Source organism: Terrapene carolina, unplaced genomic scaffold (assembly GCF_002925995.2).
Source record: "Terrapene carolina triunguis isolate 2854851 unplaced genomic scaffold, T_m_triunguis-2.0 Scaffold113, whole genome shotgun sequence".
Taxonomy (NCBI): domain Eukaryota; kingdom Metazoa; phylum Chordata; order Testudines; family Emydidae; genus Terrapene; species Terrapene triunguis.
In genome coordinates, this window is record NW_020664464.1 from 17,519,865 (window position 1) to 17,532,782 (window position 12,918).

At 44.5% G+C, this 12,918-nt stretch overlaps 1 protein-coding gene across 1 annotated transcript; it reads left to right on the top strand.

Annotated features, from left to right (window-relative positions):
- The first annotated feature begins 1,491 nt into the window (after positions 1 to 1,491).
- LOC113406624 (monocarboxylate transporter 7-like) lies at positions 1,492 to 12,312 on the top strand. Its single transcript, XM_029911694.1, has 5 exons — positions 1,492 to 1,693; positions 5,403 to 5,546; positions 6,694 to 7,231; positions 7,375 to 7,499; positions 12,086 to 12,312. The coding sequence occupies exons 1-5, from the start codon at positions 1,492 to 1,494 to the stop codon at positions 12,310 to 12,312; spliced, it is 1,236 nt and encodes a 411-aa protein (XP_029767554.1).
- The last annotated feature ends 606 nt before the right edge of the window (positions 12,313 to 12,918 follow it).

The following is a 12,918-nucleotide window of genomic DNA, read 5'->3' on the forward strand; positions in this document are numbered from 1 at the left end:
CAGGATACAAGCAGGAACAAGAGAAGGCTTTGTCTGCAATGATCAAGGCATCTACACAGTGATTAAAAAGACAGTGTCAAGGTTCAGAGGTCCCAAACACAACTTCTCTTACTTGACTTTTTCTGTTTTAAAATGTACCCCAGGCAATAAGGTAACTCATCATACTTGCCACTGGGGTCTGCAATTGGCTTATAAAGTCAGCTGCTAAACTGGGCGACCCAGCAATGAGAAATCCAACATGTTCAGGGGCATTGCCAGGGCCGGCTCTAGGCACCAGCAAAACAAGCTGGTGCTTGGGGCGGCACATTTTTAGGGGCGGCTTGGCCGGCGCCAGAATGCCGCCCCTGCCGCCCCTAAAAATGTGCCCCGGCCGCCCTAGCTCACCTCCGCTGCTGCCACTTGCGCGCCATGGCGCGCGAAACAGCTGATTTGCACGCCGCTGCTCCCCCTCCCTCCCAGGCTCTCAAACCTGGGAGGAAGGGGGAGATCCCGAGCAGCCGCGGCGCGCAAAACAGCTGATTCGCGCACCGCTTCTCCCCCTCCCTCCCTCCTAGGCTTGAGAGCCGTGGGGGGGGGAGGCAAGGCTGGGGATTTGGGGAAGGGGCGGAGTTGAGGCGGGGCCGGGGGTGGGGTAAGAAAAAAAACAGGGGGGCGGCCAAAATTGTTTTTGCTTGGGGCGGCAAAAATCCTAGAGCCGGCCCTGGGCATTGCTGTGCACATGAGGATGCATGAGCAGTGACCTGCTGCTCTCCCTGTTAGTTCCACTCTTGTAGGCTCACAGAAGATTGAAACTGACATATTTCCTACCCTCTGGAGCTCAGAGATGGAAACTGAGACAATTCCTGCTATCTCCTACTGAGTCACGCCAGAGGAACAGCATGATGTGTATGCTCATGTCTTATGCACACATGACAGAGTGGTTGTTTAGCTCAGCCCTACGGCGGCAATTTACAGATAGCTGTAGCCCTGGTTTTAGAGAGCTGGTGGGGATAGAGAAGTTGCTGCCTAAGGGATATTTTAAATTACATAATGTCATGGCAGGAATCAAATTTTGGGCTTGGCAGCCTTAACAGCACAGCTTCAAAAACTGGGCAAGCTGGGGCTGTTGAAGGCTCAGAATGAGTGGGCTCTCTGGTTCCATTCTTTAAGAATATGCCCATCTCTTCCTCTGTCTTTTTCACTCTCTTTTTTCCATTTCTACTTATTTGTCTTCTCATTCTTCATCCTTTTCTCCCTGTCCTCTTGCTCTTTTTCTCCCTCTTCTGAGACTCCTGCTTCCCAGCTCACTTACCCTTCAGCGAATGCGTTAAACCAAAATTACTGAAATGCACATTATTCTTTGCTTGAGCGCTGTGCCTGTAGTTGATCACTAGTCATTTCCAGAGAAGTGGGTGACATCTCTTTAATGCTGGGCCTTTTATTGTTTTGCAGAGCTACTACAAAAAAAATCCTCACACAAAATTCTGAAAGAAGACTCAAGCTATAGAAAAGATGCAGGGCGGAGGAAACAGCTTACCAGATGGTGGCTACGGATGGGTTGTGGTGGTGTCAGCCTTCATAGTAATGGGCCTTACCACTGCTGTCCTAAAGACCTTTGGTTTGTTCTTTGTTGAAATTCAACAGCACTTTGATGAACTTGCAAGCACCACTTCCTGGATTACATCAATAACAATTGCAATGTTTCATTTAGGAGGTGAGTAAAAGTGTCCCCTCCTGCCCCCAATGGTCTCTGTGTTTATTGTGTGATTCATATTTCATTAGGTATTTTCACAAACTTGCCAGACACACAAAGGAAGTCATGTCTATCTAACTATATACAGAAACACATCCCTCCAGGGCAAACACACACACGGGTATATAAAGCAACAGAGTAAGTAAATACAGGGCATGTTTACACTAACATTCAACCCACCTGATCCAGTTCTAGAACTACATCCACATATCTACTATCTGCCAAAAATTAAAAGATGAAGGGAAAGGCAGAATGTTCAGATGTACAGTAAGAACAAATAGTGGCACTTTGGCAATCAAGAGACCAGGGTTCTCTCCTCATAATATGGGGCAAGCCACAAAAACCTGTGTGTCAGTTTTCCCATCTGTAAAATGGGGATGATAATAATTATAATACTGACCCACTTTGAAATCTCTGAATGAAATTAAAATCAGGCCTAGATCTCAAGTGTGCAGCATAGCTCTGTGCAAGCATGACCTTTCCATTCCCCCAATCTTGAGCTGGCTGCGTGCCAAGCCAGTCTCCCGGCATAATTCAGTTTAAAGCAGCCTTCTAGCTTATTAAGATTGCCAGTAGCAATCAAGGGGCTATTGTAGTAGTTGGGAATTGCCTAGACATACCCCATTCCTGCATTCTTTATATAGGACAGTGCTACCATGTAATATGTTGGAGAATCCTGTACTAAATTACACAGGCTTCTAATAAATACTTTTTCCACATGTCTCTGGCTGCAAACCCTGCCCACTAATCCATCTCCCTAATACTTATCCCAAGATCTCAAACCCCCAAACAATTTCAAATATTTAATATTTAAAAAAATAAAAATAAACTGCCAGAGAAAAGGTTGCTCCTTCTCAGACACAAATTCACTTCCTCCACCAAAAAAAAAAAAAAAGATTGAGGCCCAAGATGGGTCAGTGACAGCTTTTCATTATATACTTAAAAATATCGCCGCTTGAAAGACTGACATCTCATAACTGCAGTGCTAGAAACTAGCTTTATTCCACTGGGAAGGGGAGATACCCAGCTTCCCAATGGGGGACACAGCACTCACTTCTGGCCCTGGAAAGGCCCTAAATATTAGACTTTAAAGCTCTGACGTTTTTAGGTATGCAAAGGCCACGTGTGATATACCTCCAGAAATGACCTCATGTATTAGTTTTCATTTTTCTCTTCTTTAGAGCTCTGTATGCTTGGACTCATGGAGGATGATTCCCCTCTCATTTAGGGTATGTCTACAGTGCAGTCACACATGTGACTGCAGCAAATATAGACATACCCCAGCTAACTTTGATTTAGCTGCCTTGAATAACCATAGCAGTGAAGCTATGGCAGCCCAGGCTAGCCGCTCCAGTACATATCCAAGGTCCTGGGTGGGCTTGTGCACACATGCCGCTGCCCATCCTGCTGCAGCTTCACTGCTATTGTTACTTGAGCTAGCTAATCAAAGCCAGCTCAGATATGTCTACACATGCTGCAGTAACTCCTCTGATTGCAGTGTAGATATACACTCACCCCATTGAAGTCAATGGGGATCTTCCCATTGACTTCAAAGTATCTAGGAACAATCCCTTATGCTGGTTTTAAACACACCAGTGTGACTCCATTGACTTCACTAGAGTTACTTCTGATTTATACCAGCATAAGTAAGTAATTAAGGGGAGAATAGGCTCATTGCACCTGTTTCTTCACTAACTAACCCCTGGTGTATTCATTAACTGCTCTGCAAAGTGGGTCATTTTTCACCATTTGTAATGCAATAATCCCAAATAAATGCAGATAGAATCTTTAAACATCATCATTAAGTAATCCCTATATCCACTCATCTATATAGTAAAACAACAGTAATAAGCAGGTAACATATGCAACAAGTAGTAGTATAATTTTTTTGTGAAAAAGCTTCAACAGATACCCTGTAAATAAACTGCATTCCATAACCTGAAGTCCACCATACATTTTCCTCCAGAAACTCCTTTTGAAGCAGCAGGATTACAAAGGAAGTATCATTGGACAATTCCCATAGAATTCTTTGAATGGCTGCTGTAGCAAATCAGAACAATAGCATTCAGCAAACCAGGCAAATGCCATCTTCTGTGTAAGAAGCCAGTTGGTCTGTTCAGAATTCATCCAGTCAGTTATGAATTTCCTAGCTTCAGGCTGTACCTTTACTATTACTCTTAGCATAGTTGTGGCTTCTTCCCCCCATCCCCCCCTCACTCTATTCCTTCTTCCCCCCCCCCCCCCCAATTGCTTCCCCCCCCCCACACACCCTTTCCCTTTGTTATTCCCCATCCAAGGTTAGAGATTTCCTACTGTAATATTTAAAACAAGATACAGGATAAACAATCTTATTGAAATGTCTGAATGTTAACAGCGACCATTTGCACTTGCTGGGGTTTTATATAAATAGGTATTTAAACAAGTTGAAAACAATTTGCTCCCAGTCTGACTTTGACCCAGTGAGCTAAGTGTCATTCCCTCCTCAGACTCTAATTTCTATGAGCTTAGGACCTTCATTTGTATGAAATTGCTAGCCCTTACTTCTTAAAGTAAAATAAAATAACACTGTGAGGTGTCACCTCAGCTCCCTCTAGTGGCTATAGAAACTTCATACAATTTCACACAGCTTCTAGCCACTTCAGTAACTACACAGAAGATAAAACAGTGTTTTAAATGGTAGGCAGTAAGCATCTGATCCAATGCCCACTGACATCGATGAACAGATAGTCACTGAGTTCAAAAAGCACTGGATTACACTCTAAGAGGAGTATCTAAACATTACTGATGCTTCTGAAATGTGATTGGATCACAGGGTCTTAAGTTTTGGGAATTTTTGCAGCAAGTTGTGAATGACCAGCAAAAGAACCAACCATTGCGAAGAACTGCTCAGTACCCAGGGAGACTATATATGCTGTGCTGTTTCTTGTGTGTTGTACAGTTCTCATAGCTCACCAAGAGATGCAGAAGCCCCTAATGTCCAACGAGTTAGGGACTGAATCTGAGAACACATAGGAAAAATACCTCAAGTCAAATGTGGATCTTCTGCACCTCCTCAGCACATTACAAAAGGTTTGCAACTTCAAGAAGGAGTCAGTTTTATCAACTCTCTGCCTGTGGAATTACTGTTTTTTACAGCCCCATTTGGGTAAGCACTAGAGTGTAACAGATAATTGATCGCTTTTCTATAGAAGTTTTAAAGCCAAACTTTAGCAGATAAATAATGCTCTAGTACTAAAATCTAATAATTTGACTTAAATATCAGATAACTGGGATCTCATTCTCTGTTAAAAGCTTAGAGTCATTTCTACAGAATATTATTAGTTTCGTTAAATTCAATGGGACTCTTGCACAAAGGAAATGTTGAAATTCTTTTTTTCTGCAGAAAGTCTGCTCTCTACCTCAGAATGCCCCTCCCTGAACACATTCTGATTATGCTGCTAGAGCTGTCCTTCCTCAGTAGGGAGTCTTACATTTGGGGGGCAAAACCATCCTCTCAGATCAGCACAATGGAATTCAGCTCTAATTTTCCTCACACATATAGAGACAACAGAATACTGGACAAGACAGATGCCAGGTAAACTTTTCCTTAAATGTTCTCCTTTCTTGTGTAATTGGTTTAGTGAGCTTCATGTCCTAATGTTGCCTTTTCCTTATTTTGTTGTTGTTTTAGCACCACTAGCTAGCAGCCTGTGTGCAAGATACACTCATCGAGCAGTTGTGATCATTGGAGGACTCCTGGCTTTCTCAGGGATGACACTGGGGTCTTTTGGTTTCAACACTGTCTGGATGTATACAACTACTGGCTTCCTACAAGGTACAATCAAAATGATGTCACACACCTGCACTTCTGATCCCTCATTTAGGGTGATTTTTTTCAGTGGTTTTTTAATATATTGAATTTCTGCTGTATGTTACTGGTTTTATTTTAAAGCTTTAATGCACATTTACCCCTCCCCGCTATTTATGTGGGTAGGACTCCGCACCAGAAAATTGCGACTGCAAATAATCATAACAGATAGATAGTTGCAAGTGAAAATAAAGGCTAACTGCAACTAGAAAATCAGCAGCTTTTGATTTTTAAACTAATCGGGCATTAAGGATTTTGCAGTGCATCTGAGGGGCCTAAAAGTAGCAGAAGTGCAAGAACGTGTGTCCCTAATGCTGCACTTTGTGTAGAATAAGTTAAATCACGGGGCCATTACCCTGCACCACAGGGCCAGATCCTCAGCCTGTTCCAACGATGCAAGTAGGATGGAAAGCTGGCTTAATCAGCCCGCTGGGATTCCCCTTGACCAGGGAATAAAGCTGGCATAGTAACCCATTTCTGCTTCCATCCTGGTTGTGTGAGAAGACATGTCTGGAGCCAGAGCTTCTTGAAATCTGGCAATACTGGGCCAGCAGAATTTACCCTGGGGAGCTGTTAGCGGTGCTCCAGCTTACACCAACTGTAAGGTCAAATCCTTCCAGGCTGTCCTAAGAATGAGGACCACATAAAGATGGCATAATGCCATCTTCGCTCTCTTCCTCAGATCCTGCACTTGAATGCACCTCAGCCTGACACATGGATATGGCTCAGGAAATTTTCACTCTGTGTGTATCCAGTTTAAGCTGCATGACTTGTTTCAGCCAGTAGCAAATTGGTCAGTAGTCTTTGGAAAGACAAAAGTTGTGCAGTGAGGAGGACAATAATGCAAAGTTATCTATATGCACTACTTTGTATTCCTGTTGTTCTGGTTAAACATGTACCTAAACGTCATAAAACGCCTGACACAAACATACAGAATGTGTAACACAGCTGAGCTAATGCTGCTGATGGAAGCATAACTTTTTACAATTCCTGATTTTAACTATGAAATTTAACACAGATTTAATAGTGTGAAAGCATTTTCTGCTGTAACTGTGTGCTCCTGCCTGGATACGACAGCATGGTTAAGTCTAACTTTTCTTCTCTCCCCATACAGGTCTTGGGATTTCCTTTTCATGGACATCAGCCATTAGCATTGTCAGCCATTATTTCTCTAACAGAAGGGCTTTGGCCAATGCTGTTGCCAGTGCTGGGGAATGTGCCTTTGCATTCACCTTTGGCCCTTTTTTTCAGTGGTTAATTGGTTTATATGGGTGGAAGAGTGCTCTGTTGATCATCGGTGGCATTCAACTTAATATATGCGTCTGTGGAGCACTGATGCGACCCCTGAAGGACCGTTGTGTTCTTGAAGCTAGAAGTTCTGAAGCTCAGAGACCATCCGGCAAGGTTGTGCCTATGACTGGCAAGGAACATGCATCTCCCATCACACAAAAAACATTCAACTGGATGCTTGTGAAGAGACTGGAGTTTATTCTTTATGCCATTTTTGGTATTTTAGCTGCTATGAGTTTTTTCATTCCCCCATTATTTTTGGTTCCACTTAGCTACAGCCTAAGGATAGATGAGTCTTGGACTGCATCGCTCCTGTCCATTTTGGCTATAGCAGACTTCATGGGCAGGTTGTTGTGTGGCTGGTATGCTAACCTCCACCTTACTAGGACTATACACTTGCTGACAATGACAGTTGTTCTGATCAGCACATCTTTGATGTTATTGCCGCTGGCTAACAATTATCTGTCTCTGGCAATATTGACTGGCTTCTATGGTTTTTTCTTAGCACGACAGTCTCCATCCACATCACAGTGCTGGCAGATGTCGTGGGCATGTCAGATTTTGACAGTGCCCTGGGGCTCTTTATGCTCATTCGAAGCACTGGAGGTTTTCTGGGGCCTCCTCTTGCTGGTAAGTTGAGATGGCACTTTCATAAACACAGCTTATTAGTGAAATGCTAATTATTTCCCAGCGATAGGCTCAAACTGAGAAGTTTAGATCTGGTCCAAATTTCCCCCTAATATGGATTTTAGCCATCTCTCAAGCCCATCTCTAGTTATCTGAGCTACAAAAATCTATAATACAAAGAATCAGACTAAATCCTATGGAGAAAATTTTGCCCCTTCTCCTCCCTATGTGTAGGGCCCTCCCCGCACTGAAACTAGTGGGAGAGTGGAAGGATTCCTGCCGGCATTCATGCCCTCTGCACACCATGGAGCAGGTGGGGCAGCAGCTTGGTATAATTTTTGGTGGTGCCAAGAATGGGTCCAAGTCCCCCCCCCCCACACACACACACACCTGCTTAACGCTCTGGGAGGGAGTTTGGGTGCTAGGTGCGGGCTCTGGGCTGGGGCAGGAGATTGGGGTGCAGGAGGGGGTGCAGGGTGCAGACTCTGGGAGGGATTTTGGGGTGCGGGCTCTGGGCTGGGGCAGGGAGTTGGGGTGCAGGAAGGGGTGTGGAGGGCAGGTTCTGGGAGGGAGTTTGGGTGTGGGGGCAGGCTCTGGGCTGGGGTAGGGGGTTGGGTGTGGGTGAGGGGTGCGGAATTTACCTCAGGCGGCTCCCGAAAGCAACCGGCACACCCCTTTGGCCGCGGCTCCTAGATGGGGTGGAGGGGCTGAGGGGGTCTCTGTGTGCTGCTGCCCTGAGACACCGCCCCCGCAGCTCCCATTGCCCGCAGTTCCCAGCCAATGGGAGCTGCGGAGTTGGCGCTCGGGAAGGGGGGGGGGGCGGCGCACTTCCAGGAGGGGCGCAGAGCAAGGCTGGGCAGGGAGCCACCTTACCCCACTGCATTGCTGGTGGTGGCGGTCGGAGGCCCCCTGGCCCTTTTAAATCACCTGGGGGCGGCAGGTGGGGCTGGGGGAGAGAGACCCAGCCCCGAACATTGGTGGAGCCGGGCCCCCAGGCCCTGAATATTCCTGGAACATGGGCACCACGGGCTCATATAACTTGCCACCCCTGCCATGGAGTCCAATTCTGTGAGACTCCCAGCATAGAGAGCATGTTTGTTGGAGAAACAGAGTAGGGGGGATATAGCCATGATTACATGGTAGGAATTGTGGAGGCTACTGCAGCCCTGAGACTGTAGTATTGGCCACAGAGTAGGTACTGCTGGTACTGCTCTGATGTAACAGCTGTGGGAGGATTCCAGCCCCTTCTGGCCTACTGCAGAGAACCTCAGCTCAAAGCTTGGCTACCTAGGCTGTGCAACAAGTGCATCTTAAGGAAATGCTACTAGACATACCAATATGTTTTCTGGCAGCATCTCACCAATCAATATATTAAATGGAGAGGTGGCACAAAAACTAGTGGGAAGAGATAGGCCATATAAAGAAACTTTGAGTGGGTAGAAATAGAAGCTGTAAAAATTTAACTTGGAAAAATTCAAGTGCAAAGACTGCAGAAAAACAGATATCCAAGCAGGATATTAAGCAGCAATGCTGCCTGAGACTTTGGGGTTGCAATGGACAGCAAAGTAGATATAATTTTGCAATGTGATACAGCAGAGAAAAGGCCAATGTGATTGTAAGCCAATGTCTATGAGCACTAATTCAAAGGCCATTGAATTTAGTGGGAGTCTTTCCAATGACTTTGAATCAGTCCCATGTAACGGAACCATTTCAGAAAGTAAGAAATTTTTACAGCCCTTTTCCATATAGTTCTGGTCCGATGGCCTCAGGCATTCTAGGCACAATTAACTACATCTGCAACTGCATCCATTGAGCAGTTGTTAGCCAAATAAGGCCCGTTTTCCCCCAGGAGCTTACCTAATTACACCAAGGAGGCACTGAGAGACAAAAAGACGGGTACCAGGTCCTTTATTAATTGATCAGCTGAGCAGGTGCTCTCGTCGGCTAATGCCAGAGGAGAGACACACCTTACATGGCCGAACAGGCCCTTTTTATAACCAGTAACAAACAACTTAACCTTCATTCTTTTGCGTCATTACGCTGACCTATAGATAATAGGTTACACAGGATACATATATTATTTTGGGGAGGGGGATACAAGAGACATCTGTTGCGGATACATTTGTCATTTTGAAGGGAGAACAAGGTACATTCCTTGACCCTCTGCACTAAATACCTTGGGGATATATGGAGAAACAGCTGCATATACTTGTGAGCCAAGTGATCCAATTAAATTGGTTAACAAATAGCTGACATGGTTAAATGCATGGTTAAATACACGTCCTTAATTTTATTTAGATCTTTAGGCCTTTTCCATCACAGTCTAACTTACCTGACTACATTAGCAAACCAGGAAGTTGTCTAGAGATGGATGTGAGTGTGTGCCTGCATTTCACTGCCACAGCATGATTGTGCACCCACAATATCCTATCCATCCATTCATGTTCTTATACCATACCTGTCACTGTGGTATCTGCAGGCCCTGTTGAAGCCTGGCTAGAAATAAGAGTTTCTTCTCTCTCTAACTGTTATGATTCTTTGAAAAATAAACTGTCCTAAACAGCAGAGAAGCTAAGGACAGAATGGACCTGAAAACCGGACCAACTTCTTGCCCCAGGTCAGGGCTGAGGCTCACTAGCAGGGTGCCATGGAGAAGCTCACACTCCCCTTCTGAAAACTACTACAGTGCTCTCCAGTGACTGTCTAAAAATACACCACCTTACAACAGCAACATTGCAGTGCACTTGGCAACTACAGCACAATACTGTAGGGTTTGTTTTTATGTATATAAATGTGCCACTATCTGTGCTGTCCCCCGGTTTTGTGGCTAAACAGAGAATTTCATTCCTAGAGCTGTCAGCCTGGTGGCATCTTTCACCAGCATTAAATTCCTGTACACAAAATAAGGGATAAGTACACTGTGCCCTGAACTGTTCCTTTTAAGAATACTACGATAGGGGTGATCTAATAGTCTCTGCTGCTGTTAGCACAGAGTTGCAGATATATAGTGTCTGATAGTATAACAGATACTTCAAATGAAGTACTCTTCCCAGCACATTCCAACAGAAGAGCTTCATGTTGCCCTTGGATGACTGTATCTGCACATGCACATTGGCATGCTATATCATTGGCCACTATTTGAGACGGGGTATCAGGCTTGGTAGTCCACCAATAGAATCTGATATGGCAAAACATATCCCCATAGGTCCTTTTCTGCTGAGTGTTAGGGTCTTTGAGGCAAGAGTGGAAGAGAAAATGGAGGGGCCCCCACACTCCCTGAGGGGAGTCAGAAAATACCATGCACTTAGTTTACAAAGTGGTGTCACTGGTCCAACTTCAGCCCTGGTGTGAGCAGGTGCAAACTCCATTGACTTCAGGGGTATTGCACTTGCTTGCCCTAGAGTTAAGCTTGGCTCATCACAAATAAAGGGATCTAACAAGTGTTAATGTTTTTCCCCATTCCCCATATTAATCTGAGCTGGTCTAGGTCTGACACTAACATAGTTAGTGCCAACATGTACGTGAGGAGGAAATAGCTACATTACATTCTCCAACACACTGAAGACCATGAGGCTCCTATCCACTGATCTGGTGAATTTTAGGGGACATTCCTCTTAGAAGGGTCAGGAAAACACCACAGGATTCACCAGAGATAGCACAAACCCTCCAGTGGCCACTCAATTGTTGGAAATTTCATCTAAGTAAAATCTATCATTTCCTTCTTCAACCCCACAGTGGCCCCCCTTCTAGTCTCGGATCATACCCATATGGCTCACCTGCTCACCTCTGCCCCTCAGGGCTCTCCGTTCTATCCTCTATGGTTCACCCTTTGCTCTTCCTTTCTCTCCATAGCTTCTTCCCAATTTCTGTTTCCTCTACCCTCCCATAGATTGTTCCCTTCCCCCCCACACACACACCTCCCCCTGCTCTTTGTTGCCTCCTGTCCCTGTTTGTGGTCTCACTAGCACTCTGCATCCTCCCACTCTGCAGTAGTTGCTGCTGCTGAGGGAGAGGCAACTAGCAAAGAGCACAGTAGGAGACCATTGCCTGCTGTACAGTTCTTGGAAATTGGGTGGGAAACCAGTTCACTAGGACAGATGCTCAAAACCTGGGATGCTAGCCAGCCAAACTGGTACTATTGGCTTCTAAGTAACAAGCAGTCAGATACTTCATAGTCCATGTAGCCAAATTTTGTGGCAGTGAATTTGTGACTGGTTAAGTTGTACCCAGGCATCTGTCTGTTACACCCCAAATTTGCACCTGCAGAACTCGTGACTGCACCCACTAACAGATGCTTACACACACACACAGTTACCCACTGCGCTTGAACAAAGAGCCCATCAGCAAGCATGATGGGTGCACTTGCAAACAGAGCAATTTAGACAACTTGTTTTGTAAATATGGGCCTACACCTTTTCTACATTTGCGGTCATGACAAGTTTCTTAAACTGGTGAATTAACCCTTACAAAGCCAGAAGATGAAACAAATGCAAAGAAAAGGTGTTCCTCTTCTTAATAAGTTCTCTCAGCAATTCCCATTAATTTCTTCCTGACAAATCACCACCACTGTCATTTGCTTTTCCCACCAGGTCTGATTGTGGACATGGCAGAAAATTACAGTGCAGGCTTCTACATAGCAGGAGTCACTCTCGTCATATCTACCGTATTTTTGGTTGTTATAGATCAACTCCAGCAGAAGAAAGAGCAAGAGACCCAGACAGACACTAAACCAAAGAAGCAAATCCTTCTTTTCCCTTCCCTCTATTTCCTGAAATTTAAGACTGGAAAGTGTCAAGAACAAAATATGGGGGTGTGACCATCGCAATTTATCTCTGAGAAAATTTGGGGGCTTATTTAAATGTTTTAGTTTAATACATTTCAGATTTCCCCTCCCCCAAGGCTATCGAAGTGGTGTTTACAAATTTCTTGCTGATATTTTGTGTAGGACTATGCAAAATTCAGAAAAAAAGTGTCAACAACTGGCATGCAAAAAAAAATTTTTTTTTCACATATTTGAATGTGAAAGCTGCAGTTTCATCTGAACAAAAATTCAAATTATAAAATTATAAAATGTATATTTGTAACCCAAAAGATGCAGTTTTCAGGTTGTTTTCTTTTTTCTTTTGGGGTGGGGGGAGGACAAAAGTGGATCGTACACACAAAATGGCAATAAAAATGCAAAAATCTTAACAGAATTTTTTACCAGTACAATTCCCACTCCCTATGTTTTATTTATAATCTGGGTCATTTAATTATTTCTGTCTTGTGATATTTATTGACAATATTTTGAGTCCATGCAGCAGGTAGAATAGAGCTGGAGAACAGTTCTTAAACTTTTTCCACAGTGTGGACTGTCCCTTGATAGTGAGATGTCTCTTGGACACCTCCTCTCACCCATTCATTATTGTGCAGACCAAGAATT

Excerpts from the sequence above, each read along its gene's own strand:
- LOC113406624 (XM_029911694.1), top strand. The coding sequence starts at position 1,492 with ATGCAGGGCGGAGGAAACAGCTTACCAGATGGTGGCTACGGATGGGTT. Across the intron at positions 7,232-7,374 it reads GGCAGGTTGTTGTGTGGCTG|CACGACAGTCTCCATCCACA; the intron begins GTATGCTAACCT and ends GTTTTTTCTTAG. Across the intron at positions 7,500-12,085 it reads TCTGGGGCCTCCTCTTGCTG|GTCTGATTGTGGACATGGCA; the intron begins GTAAGTTGAGAT and ends TTTTCCCACCAG.